Raw genomic sequence first — 26,761 nt, forward strand, 5'->3', positions numbered from 1 at the left:
GATGCAAGACCACAGAGACGATAAGCCAAATTTTTAAAATTAAAAACCAAAATAGAAAATAATGTACGGGTATTGTTTGTAAGCAAAATGTGAAATATATACCATGGATAAGTGATAGAGAAGTCACAGATGTTACATATTTAGACAGAGAAATGCCCTGTTTTCTAGTGTTTTCTATGGTGAGTTTCATAGAGGAAAACAGATTGCAGAAAGCAACTTGCATTTAAAAAATAAAAGTGAAGGAAAATGATTTTGCTGGCTTGGCAAAAATGATTTGACAATGAATCAGAAGTGACTAACCAAAGGAAAAAAAAGAAGCTGTGTATCTTTGGCTGCTCTTCATGAAGAAAATTGTAAAATTAAATTTCCAAGCATCCTTGAAAAAGTACAATAAATTGGGAGAAAAAAACCATGGCTTCTTGGGAGAAACTATCTTTTTCTGATGTTCTGGTAAAGAGCAGAAACTTTGCTCCCTAGTATAATATCTGCAATTGTGCAGGCAAGTTGAAAAGACTCACACAGGCGATTCAGTGAAATACAAGAGCAGCAGGCAACAAAGTCCAGGGAATCCAGCTCATAGCTAACTCTGAAACAACACCTTACATTATTCCAAAGGCAGTCACTTTCAGGTTGCCAACAACTCAACTTATTTATAGGAGATTGATTTATACACTTAACCCAATGTGAGAGGAAATATTTCTAATTATATCCAAACATCTTTAATATGAAGGGAATTATGCTTGGAGACCTTCATTGCCAAAAACACGTTTTGCCAAATATGATTTAAGAAAGAGGAGGAGGCGACGTGTTTTCCATATTTGACCCTATAAAAGTACCCTGGGGATGAGTATGACTTGTCTTTCCTCATAAAGCTTCAAGGTAAGTGTGTGTGAGGACAGGGCTCTGTCTGAAGGGCCAGCAGGGATGCCTGGCTGCCCGCATGCATGCCACGCATCCTGGCTCCTGCTGCCCCTGGGAGCCCTTCCAGTGATGCACCAACTTACTCCACAGCAATTTTAATTAGATGTTTTAGTGTTCCCAGTCATTTCCTGCTTCTCAATTCAGAATCATTCTTGCTACTATTGGGAATTGTTCACATTTAATCAGAGGACATTTGCTCTTTTTCTTACAGTTCTGACCCACTTCAAGGTTGCATCTCCAAGGTAAGGCACTGGCTTGTTTTTCACATTCCTTGCAAGGAGTAGGAAACCTTCTGCAGTGGTTTGGAGAGTGGTTGAGGGTAAGGGCTACAAAATAAAAGCATTTCAATTTCATGGCTGTTCATGAAAAACTCAGAGGGAGACTTTAGAAACTGGTTCTCATTAATCAGTATCTTTTGCAATAAATACAATGCTTCAGGAGTTTTTAGATACATTGTTTTTTCTATTTCCAGCATTGCAGATTATCTTTTAAATAATTCAATTACAATATGCAACATAGCATTTCACACCATTATTGCTCATTTACAGAGAAAATGTAAATGTCGCATACTACAGCTCTTACCACTGTATATAATATAAAAACCCTTGAGATGCAGCGTTACTGGATTAATAAAATGAAGTGAATCTTTGACTTGGAAAAGTGGTTGAAATCTGCATGCTGTTTCACACTCTGTAAAATGAACATTTAAAAAAATATATGATACGAAAAATGATTGTGAGCATTTTTAGTAGGACAAAGGATTTTTAAAATATACGTTTTGCTGTGGACCATTTTTAAAGTCTTACTGAATTTGTTACAATATTGCTTCAGTTTCATGCTTTGGGTTTTTGGTCCTGAGGCATTTGGCATCTTAGTTCCCCGACCAGGGATCGAACCTGCATCCCCTGCCCTGGAAGGTGAACTCCCAACCACTGCACTGCCAGGAAAGTCTAGACAATGGACTTTAATTGTGCTATCCAAACCACTGTGGTTTGAATAGAAAAATATTTGGAAGACGACTCAAGTGCTTTGAGTTTTCCTCAATAAAATATCTTTTTAAAATTATAAAATAGGTTATATATGATCCTTATTGACAGGATTAATGAATGTTAAAGTGACAAGAGACAGATTTTGAAAAGAAAAAATTTCCTGAAATTTTTATGAGAATACTAGTAATAAAGCAAGAAAACTTAAGTAATAACTAATGTCTTTGAGAAATACTAAAGACAGGTGAAGAAACTGAGTTTCTCAAAATTATGGCACTGGAACAAGAGTAGTGGATATAAAAACAGGATTTTTTAACTGAACAATGCAAAACAAAGCTCCTCACATTTATGCTTTCCTTTATTATTATGTGGTCCTTGTAAATTCCAAATCTATAATGAAAAGGTTTTCACCATGCACTAAATAGTTCATATAACTTTAGCAACATAGTTGTATTGATCTTTTAATATATAAAGCCAACTCTGGTCCTTACCCACACCCAGCATGTGTTCTAAGAGGTGTGGAGGATGCTGTAAAAGGAACATACTCCCAGTCTGCAAGGTCCCTGTAATCTGATTGGAAGACAAGAACTACAGGTGAAAGAGCTCAAGAAATCCTGCTGTCATCTTAGCATTGTGTCTGTATAAGCTGATGATAAGCGGCTTTCTTTTATGCAAAAGAAACAGAGAAAAGAGTTATAATATCGTGTAGAAGATGAGCCAGAACCAACAGTCTCTTGCCAAATAAGTACCTGTCAGCAATGGTACAGAACACAGAGACTGCCATTTCACCTCCAGCCAAGCCAGGGAGGTAGTCATACCCAACAAGATGCTAGCGCTCAACTTGTCAAGGAATAAGGTTGGGTGTTTTTTTTAAAAAAAAAACAAACAAACATGAATCTAATGATCCAGTTTCTGAATTTCTGTAATATGTTTTCTTCCTCTGCCAGGCAGGGTCTTTGATTGGGCTGCCATCAATAAACTGCAGCCATGAGTTCAGACCAGGAAATGGCTGTTTTTGGGGAGGCTGCTCCTTACCTCCGAAAGTCTGAAAAGGAGCGCATCGAGGCCCAGAATAAGCCTTTTGATGCCAAGACCTCAGTCTTCGTGGCGGACCCTAAGGAGTCCTTCGTGAAAGCGGTTGTGCAGAGCAGGGAAGGGGGGAAGGTGACAGCCAAGACTGAAGCTGGGGCGGTGAGTAGAGCATCTGGAGGGGATGCAATGGGGCCCCACTACCCATTAGGAGAGCTGACACTTCTTTACTAACCTGGCTCCTCTTGTTTGACCTGACAGACAGTAACTGTGAAAGAAGACCAAGTCTTCCCCATGAACCCTCCCAAGTTTGACAAGATCGAGGACATGGCCATGATGACCCACCTGCATGAGCCTGCTGTGCTGTACAACCTCAAAGAGCGTTATGCAGCCTGGATGATCTACGTGAGTTTGTTCTCATGGCCCCTATTCATGCAGGCGGTTAACATTTTGAAAACCAGTATTAATGTCCTCATGAAACAATTATATTCCTTTTTTCCTTTGTGGTGCAGACTTACTCAGGCCTCTTCTGTGTCACCGTCAACCCCTACAAGTGGCTGCCCGTGTACAATGCAGAGGTGGTCACGGCCTACCGAGGCAAAAAGCGCCAGGAGGCCCCGCCCCACATCTTCTCCATCTCTGACAACGCCTATCAGTTCATGCTGACTGGTACGAGCCTTGACCGTTTTTCATACAAATTTTTTCATCATCTATAATCACCAAACGGGGAAGCTAAAACATAATAAGATCCTTAGAAATAACCAAATCCAAATCCAAGCCCACTAGTTGCACACCACAAGAGAGGACAGAAGAGGCATACACACACTGTCAAGTGGGGAAAAAAGCTCGGTTCTCCTGATTCCACCTCCACAACTTCACCAGACCACACTGCTGCTCCAACCCAATTAAGCTTAATTTGTTTACAGTCTCCTTGCTGAGAAATATGTGATTCATTTTATATATTCAAGTCACAAAAAAGGTTAAGTTAGAGCTGAATAGCTCTATTGTCTGAACCGAAATGAAAAATATATGTTCAATCATTTTAGTACCCAAGTTTCTTGTTGATTTTGAATTCGATGGTTAAGAAGTGTTGTGATGTCTTTAAAGTTATCAGAACCCATTTCAGAGATGGCAGCCTCTCTCTGAATGAAATGGTATTGGGGGACTGCAGCATTCAAATGGAAGCTGTTACTGGCCCCTCTCCAAAAGACTTTATTCCGATTAAGGCATCCTCTCTGATCCGTCTTGGACCCAATGGCCTGCTCTGGGAAGCCTGATCAGAGTTAGGGTTGCAGTCTGGGATCTTGAGACAGATAGATGTGTGTATGTGTGTGTGTGTGTCTGTGTGAGATTGATCCATAGAAACTAAATCTCAGTCTCTTGGCCTAATTAACACTATTTGGAACTATGAAATACAGTCCACATCCTTAGTGTACTGTGCATTTCTCAGTTATATGCATTTGTCCATGAAGAGCAGGCCATTGGAGCCTAGAGATAACAACGAACAGCTGTGCCTCTGCAAAGACCTGCTCTTTCCTTCAAACCAGGACACACTTTCTGTGGAGTTCAAGGAGTTTAAAACGTGACAACATTTTAATGTTTCTCTTCCCCAACTTGAGAGATATAACAACATCGCATGTACCTTTATAATAATATACTGAAAAATTCTCCTGAATATGACATTTACACTCAATGCCCTCAGTGTTTCCCTGTAGGAAGTTCTGTGTAAGTAGCTGGTAGATAATCTGATTGTCCACTGTTTTTCTTCTAGATCGGGAGAATCAGTCTATCTTGATCACGTATGTATTATTATTCTGACACTCCAATTTTATTTTCACTGGGAAAATGACTAATCAAAGGAATAAATTAGTTCATGCTCCCGTATTAAAGCAATGGCAAATCAGCCAGGAACTAAATACCGTTATTGTTTATTATAGGGTTCGGATTGCATCCGAATGTAAAATAGCAATGTCCCAAATTACATCATTTGCTAGACCAACCTTAAAAGTCCCAGAGCTTTCCAGGGATTAGATGTAAAACACTATGTCCACACGTGGCCAGAACCCAGTACTGGACAGCAAGCATACATACCTTCTAAAGGCTGGACACTTTGTGAATAGTACCAGTGGTTCATTTTCAAGGCTTACTGGAGGAATGTCTAGTCCTTCAAAGACCTAACTTGGGAGTATCTTTAGTCTAAGGAAGCAAAAGAATGCATGCATTGCTTCAGAGAGTTTTTACTAATCGTTTCATTTACTACATAATGGTTGAGTTAGTTGCTTCTCAGACTCCTCAAGCCCTGGCCTCAGCACATAGAAGAGAGTCTGACACATTTTAAGCACTCAAGAAACAAGTGCTGCGTGATTAATGATTGAATGTCTCAGCTTTTCATCAATGCAAAGCAACAGAAATAATACGAGCTAAACACGGGCTGAAGAGAAAAACCTAGGGGGCTCTGACAAAGACATATAAAGACGGGCACATTGGCTAGTCAAGGGTAATAAAGGAAGCAGTTTCACTTGTCATAGAGCTTAAATTCTCACATATATTTGATAACTGTCTGACAGCGGAGAATCCGGGGCAGGAAAGACTGTGAACACGAAGCGTGTCATCCAGTACTTTGCAACAATTGCAGTCACTGGGGAGAAGAAGAAGGAGGAACCAACTTCAGGCAAAATGCAGGTGGGTCTGGTTGCCAGGTCAGCGTGTGGGCTGTCAGGTGAGAAACTCCTAAGCCCCAGATGTGAGCACTGCTCTTGCCTTGGCAGGGGACTCTGGAGGATCAGATCATCAGTGCCAACCCCCTGCTGGAGGCTTTTGGCAACGCCAAGACCGTGAGGAATGACAACTCCTCTCGCTTTGTGAGTCTCTGGTCACGGAAGGGTGTTCTTTTAGATGCCAGAGAGGGCTGTCTGTGTTATTATTTCAATCTCTTTTACTGTGTGCTTCCAGTTTTATATATACCATCATCTTTTTCACTTGCAAGGGTAAATTCATCAGGATCCACTTCGGTACCACAGGGAAACTGGCTTCTGCTGACATTGAAACATGTGAGTAACAGGACCTCCTAAACAGCATCCAGAGTGACAGTGATGGATTGGAGGAACATCTTACAGCTCATACTGGGCCTGGAGCCTGTGCAACACCACTCACTGCCAAACACACCCCTCGGAAATGCCAGTCTAACTAGATCCAACGGTGTGCTTCACCCACTTCAGTCAGGGGCTGCAGAAACTGCCAGGAGTTGCTGGGCTTGTCAGAAGAATTCCAGCCTCACAAGACATTTCAAACTTTTCCAAGAAAAGACTAAGATTAGGGGTGCATTAGTTGGGTTTAGTGTATGAGATTTCTTCCTTAGTGTGAGCTTGATAAATGTTGCTCTTAGTAATAACCCCTCTGTTATAAAGTGAGCAGAGATGCTGAGGAGGAACAGGTTATCAAGAATCAATTATACCCAAAATGTCAAGGATCCTCTGCATGAGAGGTGAATATGTCTTGAGCCCAGAGAACATGAGTTTCCTTCAAGAGGTGGTAAGAGTAACCACAGTGGTAGAGACAAAATTACGTGGTACCTCATGGGACCATTCAGCTGAAATCACAAGGGGCCAATGAAATTTTTAGTTCATGACCCCAAGAACCAAAGTCACTCCCAGAACTTTATCAGTTTTCCCTCTAATCCCGTATCCACTTGCCATTGCAGATCTTCTGGAGAAGTCTAGAGTCACTTTCCAGCTGAAGGCAGAAAGAAGCTACCATATTTTTTATCAGATCATGTCTAACAAGAAGCCAGAGCTAATTGGTATGCAAGACCTTAAATGTATTAAGTTAAAAGCTAACATCTTTATTAGTCCCTTCTAATGCAAAACATACACCCTAAATTCTATGTACCCAGAAATGCTCCTAATCACCACCAACCCATATGACTACGCCTACGTGAGTCAAGGGGAGATCACAGTCCCTAGCATCGATGACCAAGAAGAGTTGATGGCCACAGATGTAAGTTTCACATGCAGTTTTTAAAACGAATCAGTATATATGGGAATGACAGTGAGAACCCTGCTGTAGGTGTGGTTCAGGACACAGTATAAAGTCTCCTAAATAAGTTAGTGTCTTATGTCCTAATTCTGTCCTCTCATCTCTCGTGGCAGAGTGCCATTGAAATCCTGGGCTTCACTTCTGATGAAAGAGTGTCCATCTACAAGCTCACGGGGGCAGTAATGCATTATGGGAACCTAAAATTCAAGCAAAAGCAGCGTGAGGAGCAAGCAGAACCAGATGGCACTGAAGGTACCAATGAACCCCCAACTGGGTTGAATGAGAGAATATAGGCAACTCCAAGCTCATGTCTCCTTTACACGTGAGCAACTGATAAACACACAAATCAAACTCCACATAGCAGTGATTCCCTCCTTACTCTGCCCCTAGGTGTTGTGGGGCCACAGTAAGTCATGATGGATGTCTGAATTGTGTCTCTGCAGTTGCTGACAAGGCTGCCTACCTCCAGGGTCTGAACTCTGCTGATCTGCTCAAAGCCCTCTGCTACCCCAGGGTCAAGGTTGGCAATGAGTTTGTCACCAAAGGCCAGACTGTAGAGCAGGTAAGTGCACAACCTCTGTGAATCACATCCTTCCCAGGCCTTCACATCATGCCTTTATTAATGGCAATGATCATTACTTTGTCCATGAAGGTATATAATGCAGTGGGTGCTCTTGCCAAAGCCGTCTATGATAAGATGTTCCTGTGGATGGTCGCCCGCATCAACCAGCAGCTGGACACCAAGCAGCCCAGGCAATACTTCATCGGGGTCTTGGACATTGCTGGCTTTGAGATCTTTGATGTGAGTAAGCAGAAACTTAGCAGGAGGAAAACTTACAAATCTTGCTGCCACAGTAAATGTTTAAAAAGATCCATGAAAATAACTACACTACAAACTGAACCGACACATGAAAGGAGATCAAAAGTCCATGAACGGACATCAGCTTTGGTATGAGACAGATCTGGGCTCAAACTGCACCTCTGTGAACTTAGATAATGAAAATGGTATTGACCCCAAACAGGGTAAATTCACCTAGGACCTGTATAGAAAGCTCCAGATAACACACTTATTTCTGTAAATCTTTTGCCATTGTAAGATTTCTGGATTTAAAGACCTAAGCACTGTCCCCCAGCACATAGTTTAGCATTTAGTAAATGATAAAGAACGTGATAAGGGTGACAATGGCAGAAAAGATGGCCATGGGGAAGATAATGACAAATTCAAAGCAGATTCTCACCTGCCCTCCATGGCCAGTAGAGGGGATGGAAATGGCATGGTAAAGAAGCTCAAATTCATTTGCCTGAGACAGAATACCTCCCATACAGTTTACCCAAGTATTCTCCCCAACAACAGTGTCTCAGTGTCTGATCCAGAGGTCTGATTTCCACACCTTTCTCTATGAGTGCATTCATGGACACTGGATGAGATTTTCTGGGTTTAGGAACAAAAGTATTTCCAGAAATCCTCAACCCAACATGGGAAGAAAGGAATAATCTGGTACCAAGCAATAATATGAAGAGTAATCCACAAGCTTTCAAATAAGAGTGCTAAGGACAGTGCAAACCTGCAACCTCTTTCCCATTTCCCTCTTACTTCACCCCCTAGAAATCTGTTTCCTGTCTGTAAGGATATGCTTAATCTGGACATTTCATGTAAATGACATCATACATTACGTAGAGCTTTGAACCCGGCTTCCTTCACTCAGCCTAGTGTTTGCAAGGTTCACCCGTGTCTTAGAACCTCTTTGGCTTCTGTGTATGGGGACATCGCTCTGAGTCAGGTTGTGTTTTCATGCAGGGAGCAGTTAGGCTATGTCAGAAGAGTCCTTTCAAAGAGAAGCTGTTATCACAAGAAGAATGTTCACTTGTATTTTCTACTTATTTAGTTCAACAGCCTGGAGCAGCTGTGCATCAACTTCACCAATGAGAAACTACAACAGTTTTTCAACCACCACATGTTCGTGCTGGAGCAGGAGGAGTACAAGAGAGAAGGCATCGAGTGGACGTTCATCGACTTCGGGATGGACCTGGCCGCCTGCATCGAGCTCATCGAGAAGGTTCGCCTCCCTTTCTCAGACCACAGGTCACACTGCTGACCCGTATTTAGAGGAAAATCACAAATCTCACTGCACACTCTGGTAAAAGGTTTCTATTGGTAACTAAGATCAGGGAAGGTCCTTTGGCCAACTCTGAGGTAGATGATCTGATGAAAGGAGACTGAGTCTTTTCTAGAGTCCAGAACTCTACCCTTCCTCATAGTCTGATGACAAGTCTGATTCTTAAACCATCTTTCCTTATTAAAGAGCTCTGAGGAGAGCATGATTCACTTATTTCTCTGTCAGTTTTGGAGCCATTCCTGCTGGCATTTGAAGGTGGAGTTCCTAGTACTTGAAAGCAGGGGCTCTCAGTTGTGCCAAAGACCCCACAGGTACTGAGTAAACCTGCACATTCCCCTAGGCTCGCTCCCAGAAACATTTTGGGGGAACGGTGGCGTAGAGCCTCGGGATCTGCATTTTTACCAGGTGTTTCTGACACAACCCATTTGCAAGTCACACTTGGAGAAACATTGCTCCAAGGCTTTGGGGCAAAGACACAAACTCCACCGGAGGTCCTTCCTTGTTCATCTTACTCTCCATCATATCCCAGAGCCCAACACATGCCTGGGTGTTGATAGACACCCAAGTAATCCTTGCCATTTAACAACTTCTGACCAAAGAAATGAGTTTTCACTAACTGTAAAGAATGATACGATGTATTTACTCAAGTAGGATCAGAATGCTACCCATTATTTCTGCAGGCAGACAATTCAAGTGGCATGTTGCTTTTCATTCTCTCAGCCTATGGGCATCTTCTCCATCCTGGAAGAGGAGTGCATGTTCCCCAAGGCCACAGACACCTCCTTCAAGAACAAGCTTTATGAACAGCATCTTGGAAAGTCCAACAACTTCCAGAAACCCAAACCTACCAAGGGCAAGGCTGAGGCCCACTTCTCCCTCATTCACTATGCGGGCACCGTGGACTACAACATTACAGGCTGGCTGGACAAGAACAAGGACCCCCTGAATGAGACGGTGGTTGGGCTGTACCAGAAGTCTTCAGTGAAGACTCTGGCTTTACTGTTCTCTGGCCCAACATCTGGTGAAGCAGGTAATTACCAACAGAATTCATGTCTACTTAAGGTATAAAATGAGACAAAGCAAGCCTGTACTATGAGTGCCTGTGGTTTATCTTCCCCTCAGAGGGCGGTGGTGGAAAGAAAGGCAAGAAGAAGGGTTCTTCTTTCCAGACCGTGTCTGCTCTTTTCAGGGTATGGACCTCATTTTCTCTCTCTCATTAGATTCAGGAAATTCCATCTGAATTTACTGTGTGGGGAAGGGGAAGTAGTCTTGCAAGTATTCTAGAACTGAATGTAACTTAAGGAACCAGGGCAGCAGAGGTAGTGGTGCTGAGTCTCTCAGGAAGGTTTGGGGCAACTTGGAAGAGACAGTCAGCAGGTAGGAAATACAGGTGCCAGAAGGTCGGACTCAGTATAAGATGGTAACACTCAATATTGGGGCTGGGAAATATAGTCATTTGACACATAAAAGGTTCTTCTTGGAAAAGCAAATCAGGAGATTTTCTTGAGTTTCTGGGGGCATCTAACTGAGGTAGAGGCTTAGGTGCATCTTGGCACAGAACTAAAATGAGTGGATTTTGAAAGGTGAGGGTAGAAAAATAGTGGCAGGACTTGGAGGCTGTTCTAAAAGAAGAGAATAAGAAATCAGAGAAGGTGTGCTAAGAAACACCTCTTAAGGAAAATTTATTTATCTTTTAAGAATTCTATCTATAATAACTGAAGTTCCAGTTATTCTGAAAACTCAGGATTTCCATAGGGTGAATGATTTCTCACACTTGGTAATATGGCTGTCCATTTTCTGCCAATTCCCAGAAGCAGGCATTATAAGAGCCCTTTCTATGAAACCAGCAGGAGGGCACAGCTATGTAATTATAAAGAATAAACTTGTGCTAGAGAAGCAGATACAATTGAAAAGTTGGGAAAAGAAAGAAAGGGGTGAGTTGGAGGAAGACTCTGAATTTGTAAATCAGACTCCGAACCTCGGTAAACCATAATGGGTTGAGTATTTCCATATGTTAATATGCCATAAATTTACACAATAAACTAGGAAATTCAACAGGAATGAACAACCACTTCAACAGCAAGTTTCTAATGCACAAAGATAGGGAAAATAGAGCTATTTTCAGAGACAACCCTTGGCAAATTCAATCTAGATACTATTCACTGGAATTAAACAAATGTCATGGATGGTGACAATTATGTCTATAAATATGAATGTATAAAAATGCTGCATTTTTAACCAGATATGCATATGGGTCCACAGGAGAACCTGAATAAGCTGATGACCAACCTGAGGAGCACTCACCCCCACTTTGTACGCTGCATCATCCCCAATGAAACCAAAACTCCTGGTAAGGCACATCTGATACCCAGACAAGCTCCAGCATGACTTCTCAGGAGATTATTCTATGGAAAACATCTTTTTTTTAGGGGCCATGGAGCACGAGCTGGTCCTGCACCAGCTGAGGTGTAACGGCGTGCTGGAGGGCATCCGCATCTGCAGGAAGGGCTTCCCCAGCAGAATCCTGTACGCAGACTTCAAACAAAGGTCAGACTTTCTCACTGTGAATTATTTTACAAGGTTCTTGTTATTGAATTTTTCAATGAAATAAGCCTATCCTTTATACCTTCTATTAAAACTGGAAAAAGCAACAAATTTAACAAATTCCATATTGATATACCAAAAGTTTGACACCCTTTGAATATACAAAGAATAGATAGAGAGGTAGATATGATTACTTGGTTATGTGTTAGACTACTCAACCTTTCAACTGTTTCTGTAGTAAGGCAGGAAGAGTTCTTGTTGGTGACAATAGCTATATCACTTATTTGTTTGGCTCAAACAGATACAAGGTATTAAATGCAAGTGCGATCCCTGAAGGACAATTCATTGACAGCAAGAAGGCTTCTGAGAAGCTCCTTGCATCCATTGACGTTGATCACACCCAGTATAAATTTGGTCACACCAAGGTAATGGTCTCTAAGGCCCACCTGGCACTATGTCTGTCCCTTTGGAGTCTGTGTCAAGTTTTTGATCTGCAACTCTGGCCATACACAGGTCTTTTTCAAAGCTGGTCTTCTGGGGCTCCTAGAGGAGATGCGAGATGAAAAGCTAGCCCAGCTGATTACCCGAACCCAGGCCAGGTGCAGAGGGTTCTTGGCAAGAGTGGAGTACCAGAAGATGGTGGAGAGGAGGTACTATATGGGAAACTTTCTAACCCCATCAGCCTATGCCCTGTAATTCCGTTTCCTGTTATACCTGACTTTGAACATTTCTGCTTCTATCACAGAGAGTCCATCTTCTGCATCCAGTACAATATCCGTGCTTTCATGAACGTCAAGCACTGGCCTTGGATGAAGCTGTATTTCAAGATCAAGCCCCTCCTCAAGAGTGCAGAGACAGAGAAGGAGATGGCCAACATGAAGGAAGAATTTGAGAAGACCAAAGAAGAGCTGGCTAAGTCAGAGGCGAAAAGGAAAGAACTTGAAGAGAAAATGGTGACTCTGACGCAAGAGAAAAACGACCTGCAGCTCCAGGTTCAGTCTGTGAGTGTCAGAAGCCATTGTCTACTATCTGATGCTAAAATTCCAATTCAGCAGCTACTAGGGGAGAGTCTAGATGGCACCTTATTGAGGGACTGATCACCAGTCTTTCCTAATTCCCATCCTCAAAGTGTTCCATAAAATTTCATATGCACTATTATGAACAGCTCTGTTGGAGGATTCTGTGCTGTTGAGAAGAGAATAATAAAAGTGATTTTCCTTTGCCCCTGGTGTTTTTCCTAGCAGAATACGGGCAGGAAATAAAGTGATCTTTGTTCCCTAAGATTCTCCCCACTGAAAAATGCAAATAAGAACAGTGAAGAAAGAACAATATAGACAGTAAAGAGGGTGGAGACTTTATGATGAAAATGTACCAACTGGAAACCAATATTGTGAATTTTTAAATCTATGGCCTCCTGGCAACTTCCCTCTCAACTATCTCTTTAGGAATCCTCCAGTACCTGAAAATATAAGATCATTGCCAGACAATGGCAGCACTTTCTATAAATAGTGTCAATTAGGCAAAGCATGAGTTGATGCTCTTGTTCTGATGTCCTAAGAAATCTCCAGAGGCTTGGGAAGAGATATTTGATGAACATCGCTGTCTATCCCATTTCTGTGACTCAAATGACAAGAAAATTTCAGCTGCTACCAATAAAATCAACAACAGAAATATTAAAAGTTACTCTCTAGTTCTCTGAATTCAGAAGGGAATCTACATTGCTTCTAGGGAGTGCACACATTTTAGACACATAACTAGAAAAAATAAAAATGAATTACAAATACTTGGGTTGGCACTGTGACTTCCCTTGTGGTTTATGGAGTTCAAGATTTTTCAAACTGAGGACGGATTTATCATACCTTCAAAAATCAAGGGATAACTACATGGGAATTAATTCCTCTCAGTATAATATGCTCCAACCTTTTCCTTTTTTTTCATTTACTAAACCTTTCTGGAAAACAATACTAAATAAAGACAGCTAACTGAAATTATGGGAATCAGGTTTGGGCTTCCCTGGTGGCTCAGATGGTAAAGAATCTGACTGCAAACACGGGGAGTTATCATGTAGGGGAGTAAAAAAATTTCATTGACCCTTTTAGGGTTCCTTGGCTCGGTCTGAAAATTAAACTCACAAAGATAGATTGATAGGAGAAAAACATACAAACTTTATTTAATTTTTATGTATATATGTAAGCCTTCATAAGAGAATGAAGACTCAAAGAAGTGACCAGAGCACGAAGCTTTAATACCTTGAGACAAAGAAATGATAAATACGTGAAGAACTGACAAGACAAGGGGGCCTGGACTGGGGTAGTAAGTGATGAAGAAACAGAAAGATAAGAGTTAGTTTAACAAGATTTGTTTATACAGCCTTCTCAGCTCTTGTAATAAGAATGCCTTCTTTCCTCCCAGTACAGAGAGGGAACCTTCCACGTAGAAGGTTAATGGCTTGTTTCAGGGAAAAGGGGCAAGAGGAATAGTTCAGAGTGGTCTTCCTGTTTCTGCTTTTTTCTCAAACTCCTTTAGCTTAAGATATTCATTGTGCCAAGGTACCATATTTTGGGACAGTGTATCCTGAAACTCATCATTAATAAGTTTATTTTATTATAATTTCACCAAGAATTGTAACTTAAATTCCTTTTAAAAAATCTCCAGTGCCTTAAATACCCAATAAATATTTCCTAAATGATGGAAAACTAATAAAAATTAACCTAAAGCTTTAAAGTACAATTTATTTATTTGGTTTCAATTCTTAATAAAATCTGAAAAGGTCCACAGAACAAGACCTAAAAGTGTCTACCATCCCTTCTCAGGAAGCTGATGCCTTGGCTGATGCAGAGGAAAGATGTGACCAGCTGATTAAAACCAAAATCCATCTGGAGGCTAAGATCAAGGAGGTGACTGAGAGAGCCGAGGATGAGGAAGAGATCAATGCTGAGCTGACGGCCAAGAAGAGGAAACTGGAGGACGAATGTTCAGAACTAAAGAAAGATATAGATGACCTTGAGCTGACACTGGCCAAGGTTGAGAAGGAGAAACACGCCACAGAGAATAAGGTATGAAATATACTTCTATACTGCATATAGAGACTCTGCCATCTAATTAGGCTGCTTTACAGCAGAGATCATCTCTTTCTTAATCTTTCTAGGTGAAAAACCTCACAGAAGAGATGGCAGGTCTGGATGAAACCATTGCCAAGCTGACCAAGGAAAAGAAGGCCCTCCAGGAGGCCCACCAGCAGACCCTGGATGACCTGCAGGCAGAAGAGGACAAAGTCAACACTCTGACCAAAGCTAAGACCAAGCTAGAGCAGCAAGTGGATGACGTAAGTCTAGGACTGTCAAGGAAATTTTCTTTGAAAGTAAGCTAAGCAATTCTTTGACTCAACATTATTTACATTCAGCTTGAGGGGTCCTTGGAGCAAGAAAAGAAACTTCGCATGGACCTAGAGAGAGCCAAGAGGAAACTGGAGGGTGATCTAAAACTGGCCCAAGAATCCACAATGGATATAGAAAATGATAAGCAGCAACTGGATGAGAAACTCAAAAAGTAAGTATGAGAGAATACAATTGTAACCCACTCATTGTCTGGATCTCAAAAATATTACTTCACAGCACACAGAAAAAAAAATAACACTTTGACTTTTGATTTAAAGAAAATGGTACATTTCTGATTTGTAAAACACCCACTTAGCACTTCCTCAACACCAGCCATACAAAAATGTTCAGTTACACAAAGAAAAGAAGACTGGCAAGAGGACACGGCGTGCGCTAACATGCTGCTCTCCTAACAGGAAGGAGTTTGAAATGAGCAATCTGCAAAGCAAGATTGAAGATGAACAGGCCCTCGCGATGCAGCTGCAGAAGAAGATCAAGGAGTTACAGGTAAGTCCGTGGTTTCTGTCAGTCTCATCCATCATGACAAAATTACCAATTAGCTTAAAAAAGGAGCTCACAATGAGCTTCTCCCCACCTCCAGGCCCGCATCGAGGAGCTGGAGGAGGAGATCGAGGCTGAGCGGGCCTCCCGCGCCAAAGCAGAGAAGCAGCGCTCAGACCTCTCCCGGGAACTGGAGGAGATCAGCGAGCGGCTGGAAGAAGCCGGCGGGGCCACTTCCGCCCAGATTGAGATGAACAAGAAGCGGGAGGCCGAGTTCCAGAAGATGCGCAGGGACCTGGAGGAGGCCACCCTGCAGCACGAGGCCACGGCTGCTGCTCTTCGCAAGAAGCACGCGGACAGTGTGGCTGAGCTAGGGGAGCAGATTGACAACCTGCAGAGGGTCAAGCAGAAGCTGGAGAAGGAGAAGAGCGAGATGAAGATGGAGATCGACGACCTGGCCAGCAACATGGAGACTGTCTCCAAAGCCAAGGTACAATCATGATTTAAGTCTTAAAAGAAATTTCTGTGGGACAGGTGAGAGCAAGCCTTTCAGAAATTATCAACTGGCAGGATGAGACTATGACAGGAGGCTAGTGGCAGGAGGGGCTAACCCCAGTGTGATGGGGCCGAGTGTTCCCTCTTACACGAGATTAGCTGTACCCCAAGACTGTGCATCCTGAAAACTCAAGTTCTTTCCAATAAAAAAATACAATTCAATGGTATATTTTGAAAATTTAAAAACACCTCACTTTGAATAGGCTCTTTGTTTTCCCCTTAAGCACAAATACATAATTTGTTTCTCAAAAAAATTTCATGAGCTGAATCATTGACTATCACTATTCTCATATCACAGATAAGCCAACTGAGTAAAGGTTTTGAGTCACAAGGCAATTTCATGGCAGTAGGTTTAGACTGTTACATTTTGACTCTTTCCATCACAGTCTAAGGCCTCAGTTGGTTTTGTTTGTAAAGATAGCTTATTCTCGAAGGAAATGAGTAGAGCAGCTCCTATGGAATCCTGGGATTCCTGCAGATTTCCATGATCCAAATACTTGAGATGATGCCATCTACCACTTTTGAATGCAGGGAAACCTCGAAAAGATGTGCCGCGCTCTAGAGGATCAACTGAGTGAACTTAAGGCAAAAGAGGATGAGCAGCAGCGGCTTATCAACGACCTAACGACGCAGAGAGCGCGTCTGCAGACAGAATCAGGTGGGCATCTACCAGTCCTGACTTTGAATGACCAGTTTACCTGGGATTCTCAACTGGCTAATAAACCCTGCACTGAGTTACTTGAGCTCATGGGAGGTGCTGCTAATATGAACACCTTAGCTACCACCGGCTTGGACATGTATTCACCAATGCAATGGACATGAACTTGGACAAACTTTGGGAGATTGTGAGGGACAGGGAGGCCTGGCACGCTGCAATCCACGGGGTCACAAAGAGTCAGACATAACTGAACAACAACAGTATTTACTTTCACTTTTTAAAATGCTTCCACACGTTAATTACTTTTTTACCCTCATTAGTCTGTGTAATGTTATCCCCATTTTAATGATGTCAGATTACGGTTGCAGAGAAATGACCTGTCCAAGAATGCTTACTCCAGTCTTTTCCCTGAAGTCTTGACAATTTCTGCTAACACCACATTTAAGTAGGGAACTATTCAGGACCATGATCTAACCAGGAGCTTGCAAGTGAGATTCAAAGAGTTCTGATTATCCAAACTGGAGAGTCTCTGCATTTACTCCTCCCTGTACGTACCAACTTGTCCAACTTTCTTCCAAAGTTCTGCCTCCCCAAATGAGAGGTAACAGGTGGAAATTGCTTTATGGGTCATTTGAACCAGTAAAGCAATGGGTAGATCAAATTGTTGGAGAACCAGTTTTACTCTTTCATATTCATTCAAATAGTGTTCTTTGTAGAACAAAACTCAAGTAAGGCTTGTTATTACTGTTATATAGGTGGTAAGTACATTTCATGAAAAGAAAAAATTGTCTTCTCAAAGAATCAAAATGCCCCTTGTAGTTTCTTTTCCTCATTACATGTTTGTTCCTAGTAATCCAGTGGTATGAAAAAAATTGGAAGTTGTGATTCTTATTAAATGTTAAACAGATAAGGCTTCCAGGTTATCTGTTCAAAAATGGTGCTGAAAGGGTTTTCCCTCTTTTTAACATAATACATTTGACCCTTGAACAACATGGGTTTGAAGAGTGTGGGTCCACTTATACGTGAATCATTTCCAATAAAAATGCACTATAATACTAGATTATCCACAGTTGGTTGAGTCCATGGGTGTGGACAGAGAGGGCTGACTGTAAAGTTATATCTGGATTTCTAACTGCTGAAAGGGTTGAAATCCCTTGGTTGTTCAAGGGTCAACTGTATAGTATATTTTCAAATTATGGTGCTTAAAGAATGGAAGACAAACTTAAATGACACTTAGTTTAGGAACTGATTTGTTATCCACAAACCAACTCATTCTTGGGGTGGAAGGACACTTGACTGTCTTGATATAAAAATTCTTCCAGGATTTCTCTTTGAACATCAGTTCAAAGGGTGCTGCTCAAAGTCTCCTATTTTCCACAGAATAAATTCTGTTTCAGTCAAGTTTCAGTGGAAGGTAAACTAGTACAACACCGTTGGCGTAGACAAAAAACATTGGAATGCTTTTTGTTAGTCTGATTTATATTTCTTTTCACATATTTCTTCATCTATTTCTACTGTGATCAAACAATTTTAAATATCTCCTGAAATCTTTTCTGTTGTTCAGAAGAGTGTAATCTGCCTTAAGGTCTTCCCTACTTCTCATTTTCACATGGATGTGCTCACCAGGGTTGAAGTAGAAATTCGTGGTTTGCTGTAATCCACACTCTGCATCATGTTTCAACCCCAGCTCCCTTTCCCCTGCTCCAGTTTGTAACTTGGGAGTTTTAATTTCCACAGTAAGGTTGAGTTTTCTGTTTCTTGGTCTTTACAGGTGAATTCTCACGCCAGCTAGATGAAAAGGACGCACTCGTTTCTCAGCTCTCAAGGGGCAAACAAGCATTCACACAACAGATTGAAGAACTGAAAAGGCAGCTGGAAGAGGAGATAAAGGTTAGCCCTACTTATTACTGTTGTTGTTTCTGTCATTGTACTTGCTTTTAAGGTTGTTTTCTGCTTACTTCTACAGATTTTCTTCTTGTGGCCTACAGGAGCTTAGGGACTAAACATCACTTTAAAGATGATAGATTAAGTCACCAATTGCTATGTTCTCAGGCCAAGAGTGCCCTGGCCCATGCCCTGCAGTCAGCCCGTCATGACTGTGACCTGCTGCGGGAACAGTATGAGGAGGAGCAGGAGGGCAAGGCCGAGCTGCAGAGGGCAATGTCCAAGGCCAACAGCGAGGTGGCCCAGTGGAGGACCAAGTACGAAACAGATGCCATCCAGCGCACGGAGGAGCTGGAGGAGGCCAAGTATGTTCTAGACTTACTTAAAATGGAAATAGAGATAACAATCAAAGTGCCCTTATATTAAGTTCCATATGAACAAATGTCCATTGCTCCCCAAACAAAAACTTAGGAATAGATCATACATGATATAAACTTAAGCAAGTAAAACAAATACTCTAGGTTATCTGGGGAAAGAAATTAAGTTAGAGGGTAGAAGGAAGAAGGACATGAGCAACAGGAAGCTGAAAGATTATTTTTTAAAAAGGAAACTTTTGATGTCATCTTATATAGAGTAAGAGTCAATTATACTGTCCTGAGCTTCTCCTCCTTCTTAGCCACTAATGAAAAAATTGATCCAAAGTGATAGGTATGTAAGAGAAAAAAACATCTGGCTTTAAACCACAGGTCCTCCTTTTGAGATGTAAAAGTACAGCTACTTGTAGAAGGAAAAAGAAATCTATTATTAAAGACTAAAAAGTAGACATTAAATTCTGCAATAAGAAAGAAAACATTCTTATATAAAGATTTAAATGCAATCAAAAGTTCAAGACTGAACTTAACAGGGAGAATCTTATTCTACAGAAAGTTTAAGGAAGGGACCTGCTTATTCAAGAGAAAACTTAAGCAGAGATCTAGTCATTTATCCTGTGAATAATGTACAGCCAGACAGGAATGATAATGTTTTAGTGGATGCCTTAGAAGAGTATCTGTGTGAGCCTTTATTTCACATTTTAGGAAGAAGCTTGCCCAGCGTCTGCAGGATGCTGAGGAACATGTAGAAGCTGCGAACGCCAAATGTGCCTCCCTTGAGAAGACCAAGCAGCGGCTCCAGAATGAGGTTGAGGACCTCATGATTGACGTGGAGAGGACAAATGCTGCCTGTGCAGCCCTGGACAAAAAGCAAAGGAACTTTGACAAGGTAACTTCTGCACCAATTTCTGCCTCAGCATTCACGTGTGGCTGAGGACAGCTAGTCACCTTCCGTGTGCCTATTCAAACCGTCCACGGGCTGTGCTCAGCAGCTCCTGCCATAAGTAGGTGGGGAGGAGGGGGCACTCCTGTGGTTTCTACTTTTCTCATTCATAAGTATTTTTCAGTCCCCAACCATCTCAACTCTGTTTGAAAGCTGCCAGAAAAAATGGTTTCATCCCATCCAACTTTCTCCACCAATTTCCTGACCATTCCTTGCCCCTCAGATCCTATCAGAATGGAAACAGAAGTATGAAGAGACTCATGCTGAACTTGAAGCCTCCCAGAAGGAGTCTCGCTCCCTTAGCACAGAGCTGTTCAAGATCAAGAATGCCTATGAGGAGTCCTTAGACCAACTGGAAACCTTGAAGCGGGAAAATAAGAACTTGCAACGTGAGTACACTTTACCTTTTCTCCAACAAGGAATTTGAAAGAATGTTTTCCTCAGTGAATGAATTTTTTAATTTTTTTCACCAACAGAGGAGATCTCTGACCTCACGGAGCAGATCGCAGAAGGAGGGAAACGTATCCATGAACTGGAGAAAGTAAAGAAGCAAGTGGAACAAGAGAAGTCTGAAATTCAGGCTGCTTTAGAGGAGGCAGAGGTACACATTTTACTGTAGACTCTAAAACCATTTTGAAAGCAACTGAGATCGAATACATGCAATAACAGGTGAATCAAGATAAAAGAAAAATAATTTTCACTCTGTAATAATAAATATGAGGATGGAAAATTGACCATGCATACAACAAACATAACTGGAAATCAGTAAGTATGTGGTAGACACTGAGAAGACAAAGATGAGGTCAGGGCCCTGAACTCAAGGGCATGAGCTAGCTGGGAAGATAGAATTATACAAAACCAACAACTCCACATCGCAGAAATTTCTGTAACAGTGGAATAAAGATGCATTATGGTAGCACAAAGGTAGGAGCTAATTCCTATCTCCAGAATACTAAACACTTCCACTCCCTGCTAATGTCACCCCCTTGCTGTTGTTAAGGCATCTCTTGAACACGAAGAGGGAAAGATCCTGCGTATCCAGCTGGAGCTGAACCAGGTCAAGTCTGAAATTGACAGGAAAATTGCTGAAAAGGATGAGGAAATTGACCAGCTGAAGAGGAACCATGTTAGAGTCGTGGAGTCCATGCAGAGCATGTTGGATGCTGAGATCAGGAGCAGGAATGATGCCATCAGGCTCAAGAAGAAGATGGAAGGAGACCTCAATGAAATGGAGATCCAGCTGAACCATGCCAACCGCATGGCTGCTGAGGCCCTGAAGAACTACAGGAACACCCAAGCCATCCTCAAGGTAAATGGGTTCAGGAGATGGTCCCAGTACAGGTGGGTGACTGCAGCCCTGAGAACAAGGTGTCTCAATGATCGTTCATTCCACAGGATACCCAGATCCACCTGGATGATGCTCTGCGGAGCCAGGAGGACCTGAAGGAGCAGCTGGCCATGGTGGAGCGCAGAGCCAACCTGCTGCAGGCTGAGATTGAGGAGCTGAGGGCCACCCTGGAGCAGACGGAGAGGAGCAGGAAGATCGCAGAGCAGGAGCTCCTGGATGCCAGTGAGCGCGTCCAGCTCCTGCACACCCAGGTGGGCATAACAGAACAGCAAAAGATACTGGAAATGAAAATCTTGCTCAAATCTTCATATTATTTAAAAATTTATTCACAGTGTTATATGGGGGCTTAAAGTTTAAAATATGTAATATTTTTTAATTAACATTTTTATTAATATGAACTATGACATTCAGAGTTGACTGTCTTGTAAAAATATATTGTCAACTCAGATAATTTATGGAACAAGAAGGGATACTAATTAGTTATCTTAATTAATTAGCTTGTGGGTTCATTAGAACATTGGACTGATTTTGCTCTCATGTATTAATATTTCTAAATTTGGTATTTTAACCAGAACACCAGCCTGATCAACACCAAGAAGAAGCTAGAGACAGACATCACGCAAATCCAGGGAGAGATGGAGGACATTATCCAGGAAGCTCGCAACGCTGAAGAGAAAGCCAAGAAGGCCATCACTGATGTGAGCAGAGGGCCACCCTGGGTGCTCAAGCTAGAATCTTGATGGGCTGTCAGCTCTCTCAACTGGTTTTGTTTTACTGTTAATCAGGCAGCCATGATGGCTGAGGAGCTGAAGAAGGAGCAGGACACCAGTGCCCACCTGGAGCGGATGAAGAAGAACCTGGAGCAGACGGTGAAGGACCTGCAGCACCGTCTGGATGAGGCTGAGCAGCTGGCCCTGAAGGGCGGGAAGAAGCAGATCCAGAAGCTGGAGGCCAGGGTGGGTCTTCTGATCAGCCTATTCCCATCTCATTCTAATCTAATGCGCGATTTTTTTTTTTAGAACCTCCCACTGTTAGATGATGTGGGGCATACAAAGATTCAGAAGAGATATTCTTTGTAAGAGCTTATAAAGGGGGTGACTAGACTAGGACATCGTATACTACATATAAAGCAGAGTAAAAGCAGCATTATGGTTCATCTGAAGAAGGAGAAATCCACTGAGTGAATGGACCAGAGTAAACATCTCTAAAATACTCATCTTCTTGCAGGTACGTGAACTGGAAGGAGAAGTTGAGAGTGAACAGAAACGCAATGTTGAAACTGTCAAGGGTTTACGCAAACACGAGAGAAGAGTGAAGGAGCTCACTTACCAGGTAAGGAAAATATCCTGTCTTTGTTTTCCCCTCGGCTACAAGGGATCAAAAACCAAATAAACAACAAAATGGGATGGTATCTGTGCTTTCAAGAAACTCACTCTTGGAAATATTTCAGACTGAGGAGGACCGCAAGAACATTCTCAGGCTCCAGGATTTGGTGGATAAACTACAAGCAAAGGTGAAATCTTACAAGAGACAAGCTGAGGAAGCGGTGAGTTCAGACCCCCTCGGGGTGATGGGGCTGCCTCCTGTTCTCAGATACATCCAAGCCAATTTAGTTCAAGGGGTGAAAGAAATAAGGGTAAAATAAGGAAGGATCAATGAAAGATGATTCAATGAAGATGTGAAGAATGAACAGAAACCAACCACTTGACAAGATAGTGGAGAGTGTTCTAGGAAGGAGGAACAGAAATGCAAATCTGTTGAGTGGGAAAGAGCCTGGTCTGAGAGGTGGAAAGAATAGGGGAACAGCAATAGAGACCCCACCCCCCCCCTCCGCAGGGGGTGGGTCATGGGGTCTTCTAGGCAATGATAAGAAGTCTGGTTTTTATTTGAGGTACAGTGGAACACTGGGGAAGCCACAGCAGGGTTTAAGCTGGTTTGGTCATGCCTTGATTTATATTTTTTAAAAAAGAATTCTGACTACTATTGGAGAATGGATAGTGAGACAACACTATTAGGTATAAGAAGACGTTTTAGGAGGATTTTCAAGTGGTCCAGTGGTTTGTGGAGAAAACAGAAGTAGAGAGATTCAAGATATATTTTGGAGGTCAAAACTAGAAGATATACTAATAGGTTTTGCTTGGAAAGACAGAGAAAGGAAAACAAAGATAATTAATCAGATTTATGATTTGAGTAACTAGGTACATGACATAAATTTACTAAAATGAGAAACTAAGGAAGGAACATATGTAGGCCAAGAAGGAAACAGGAATTCTGTTTTGGAAACATTGTTTGAGATACCATTATATATACACAGTGAAGGTGTCAAGTAAGCCTTTAAATATCAAGTCTCAGAAGGTCTTGGTTATATTCCAACCACTAGATCCTCAGCACTCCACCTCATCTCATTTCTTCAGCCTGTGAATTATCTGAAATAATAATAAAAATATGAATTTCCAAGGTATAGAAGTATAAATAGATACATACCTAAATATCTCAAATTGGTTCCTCTGACCATCTCTGGTTTTGTTTTTCCCCTGATCTAAGGTCTGAGAGAGACAGAACATTTCTCTGGCTCCTACTCTTTCATTTATAAGAGGACCATCTGGGGTTTTTCTCAAGTTCTATTTTTTAATGACTCCAAGTTTTCTAAACGTTCTAAATTGGAAAGCCTTACTTTGGACAGTTCTTAATGAGCCTTTAAAAAAAGAATGACTACTAGAGACTAAACTAGAACTGGCCTTCTCAGATTTACTGCTATGTGTTCAAATATTCATATAATCAGGGAACACGTAGACTGTTTTGGCAAACAACTTCCTGTTTAATTTTTAAACTGCATTAAGTGGCAATAATTTATACTCAAGTGACAATAATAATTTATGGGGCTTCCCTGGTGGCTCAGTGGTAAAGAATCCACCTGCAATGCAGGAGTCACAGGAGATGAAGGTTTGATCCCTGGGTCAGGAAGATCTCTTGGAGAAGGGCATGGCAACCCACTCTAGTATTCTTGTCTGGAGAATCCCATGGACAGAGGAGCCTGGCAGGCTACAGTCCATAGGGTCGCAGAGTTGGACATGACTGAAGTGACTTAGCATGACAATAATTTATAGTCAAGAGTACTAGCTTGGTATAGTACAAATTGTATACATGTATTTTTAAAAGGTCTGGTTCCATTCTCAGAATTCTGGGAGGTAAGTGGAAAGAATAAGAGTCTGGAAAGCTGGCATATTTAGCAGTAGTTCTAAGATGTTTAGATGTTATAAAAAGAGAACTTTTAGTTAGAACAACTTGGAGACAAATGTCACCTGTCCTTCCTTGCTACCCATGACTTCAGAAGCATGAGAGAAGTTAATTTTTTTTTTAATGCAAGAGCATTTCTCTAAGCTAAAAAAAGGTGTACTAGAGTGAACTGTTTTTAAGTAATAAGAAATTCAAGACCCACTGATCTAAGAAACTAGAAATTTTGAACTTTCCCCCTCTTAAATGCATTTCCATTTATTCTCAGGAGGAACAATCCAATGTCAACCTCTCCAAATTCCGCAAGCTCCAGCACGAGCTGGAAGAGGCTGAGGAACGGGCTGACATTGCCGAGTCCCAGGTCAACAAGCTGCGGGTGAAGAGCCGGGAGGTTCACACAAAAATCATCAGTGAAGAGTAACTCACCCAAATGCTAAAAAGTGACCAAAGAAATGCACAAAATGTGAAAATCTTTGTCACTCTGTTTTGTACTTATGATTTTTGCAGATAAAAAATTTATCTGCAAAGAACTTGTGAGTCTCTTTTTTACACTGTGTCAGTTTATCTTTTGGTGCCACAAGAAACAAAACATATTACTTATAACTTATGGAGAAGTATTTAGTCACCAAAAATAAAACATGGAACGAGCAGCCAAGCCAGTCCCTGTTAGGAAGAGCCCTAAACACCCCATGGCCCTGTGGGAAGAGCAGGTGAAGCCTAGAGGCAGATCTCAGACATACAAAACAAGAGTATGCAGAGCTGAGTGTAAATCGCAGCCGGCAAAGCATCAGCTAGTTATCAGGAGAAAAGGATTTCTCTTCGTGAATTTACTGACCTTCTTCATAAAATGGTAGGAAATCCTTGATCCTAAGACTGAGAACAAATAAAACAGCAATTACCTACATACAAGAAAAAAGTTGAAAAAAAATTGGAATAGACACGCAAAAGTATTTAAAATGCAAACTTTATATCCACTAAGTTGGGACTAGGACCCCTTGAGAGGGAAATACGTTTTATAGATTTTCTGAAATTGTTAGTTTTTTTGCTACCTACAGATGTTCTGTTGTTTGTTTTACTGAGTCTTCTCACTTGTTAAGAATGAATATATTTTCAGTAGTTCTGTCTCTTTGGAAATTTCTGTGCTTTTTATAAGGCTTTCTCCTAGTACTTCTACTAGCAACAGAAGGTCAATTGATATTTCCAAAAAGTCAGTTCCCTACCGTCATTATTTGATCTTTCGTTCCCACACTGTGCCTCTCTACAGTGCACGGCAATTACTATCACTACTCTAACTGGTATTACTGCTACAGATTTACATGTGCAGAGGCCAGCATGGGCCTTCCCCTTATTTTTCACAGGCAGGGAGCAGGTTAAACAGCATTATCTTGTCTATTAGGAATATATACAACAAAGGTCTTACAAGAACATTACACACCTATTTAAAAGGAACAATACAAAATTAAATGTTTTTAATTACATTATCTAGTAGGTTAAGTTATCCAACTGCACCCTCTGGATCTCAGCTCCTGGGGACGATTCCCGCTGGGGTATTACACACCTCCATCTGCTTTCTACCAATCATTAGAGACAACTGTTTAATGCTACACCTCGAGTTGTACTTTAAAATACTTAATAAAGCAGTTTTTAACAGTCCTTAATATATTATTCAATTCTCTGCTAGTGGTTACAACCTAATATTCCAATCTCACATTGCCATTTCATTTGGCTACTGACTTAATGAGAAAACTGAATAGGAAAATGGACAAATGTTAAGCAGAGACACTGGAAAGAGAGGCAGGCTCTGACAATGGCAGCCAGTCTTAGTGGGACCTCACTGAATACTGACTCTCCTGGAAAACATGAGATTCCTCATGCCTCTTGGAACATGCTCCACCTCTCGGCTTGAACTAAGATCTGCTACCCACCAAGATCAGTGCTTCTCCGGAAGCTCTTGTAAGAGCTGACCATTATTCCCTAATGCCTTAAGAATGCCTTAGTCCTAAGCTAGAAATGATAACCCCCTTGACCCCCACTGCTGTTTATCCTCTTACAGAAAGCTCTTCCTTGAGAATCATGCTATCCCTTTATTCAGCATACCTATTGATGACACCTAATGACTTCTCATTCATTGAAGATTTTGGCACCTCTCCTCTCTCCATGCAATTTGCACTACATTCCTGGTAGATGTCAGTGCCCACATGGATGGTTCGTCCAATACACTGACTCCTGCCTCCATTCCATCTCTTCCACAGCCTTAC

General features: G+C 41.6%; 1 protein-coding gene across 1 annotated transcript; it reads left to right on the top strand.

The window, feature by feature from the left end:
- Nucleotides 1–754: 754 nt before the first annotated feature.
- On the top strand, nucleotides 755–25,030 carry LOC102405376 (myosin-1). Its single transcript, XM_025280549.3, has 40 exons — nucleotides 755–879; nucleotides 1,133–1,163; nucleotides 2,855–3,098; nucleotides 3,198–3,341; nucleotides 3,449–3,605; nucleotides 4,708–4,735; nucleotides 5,504–5,618; nucleotides 5,705–5,797; nucleotides 5,923–5,986; nucleotides 6,637–6,735; nucleotides 6,829–6,932; nucleotides 7,085–7,223; nucleotides 7,415–7,533; nucleotides 7,624–7,773; nucleotides 8,858–9,028; nucleotides 9,809–10,118; nucleotides 10,211–10,278; nucleotides 11,351–11,438; nucleotides 11,518–11,635; nucleotides 11,934–12,057; nucleotides 12,146–12,282; nucleotides 12,378–12,633; nucleotides 14,446–14,688; nucleotides 14,781–14,957; nucleotides 15,036–15,181; nucleotides 15,426–15,516; nucleotides 15,611–16,000; nucleotides 16,597–16,723; nucleotides 18,495–18,613; nucleotides 18,776–18,972; nucleotides 19,684–19,867; nucleotides 20,145–20,310; nucleotides 20,398–20,522; nucleotides 20,922–21,230; nucleotides 21,317–21,520; nucleotides 21,842–21,967; nucleotides 22,055–22,225; nucleotides 22,497–22,601; nucleotides 22,720–22,815; nucleotides 24,772–25,030. Exons 3-40 carry the CDS (start codon nucleotides 2,895–2,897, stop codon nucleotides 24,922–24,924), a joined length of 5,817 nt encoding a protein of 1,938 aa, XP_025136334.1. The 5' UTR covers nucleotides 755–879; nucleotides 1,133–1,163; nucleotides 2,855–2,894; the 3' UTR covers nucleotides 24,925–25,030.
- Nucleotides 25,031–26,761: the final 1,731 nt, after the last annotated feature.

Source organism: Bubalus bubalis, chromosome 3 (genome assembly GCF_019923935.1).
Source record: "Bubalus bubalis isolate 160015118507 breed Murrah chromosome 3, NDDB_SH_1, whole genome shotgun sequence".
Classification (NCBI taxonomy): domain Eukaryota; kingdom Metazoa; phylum Chordata; class Mammalia; order Artiodactyla; family Bovidae; genus Bubalus; species Bubalus bubalis.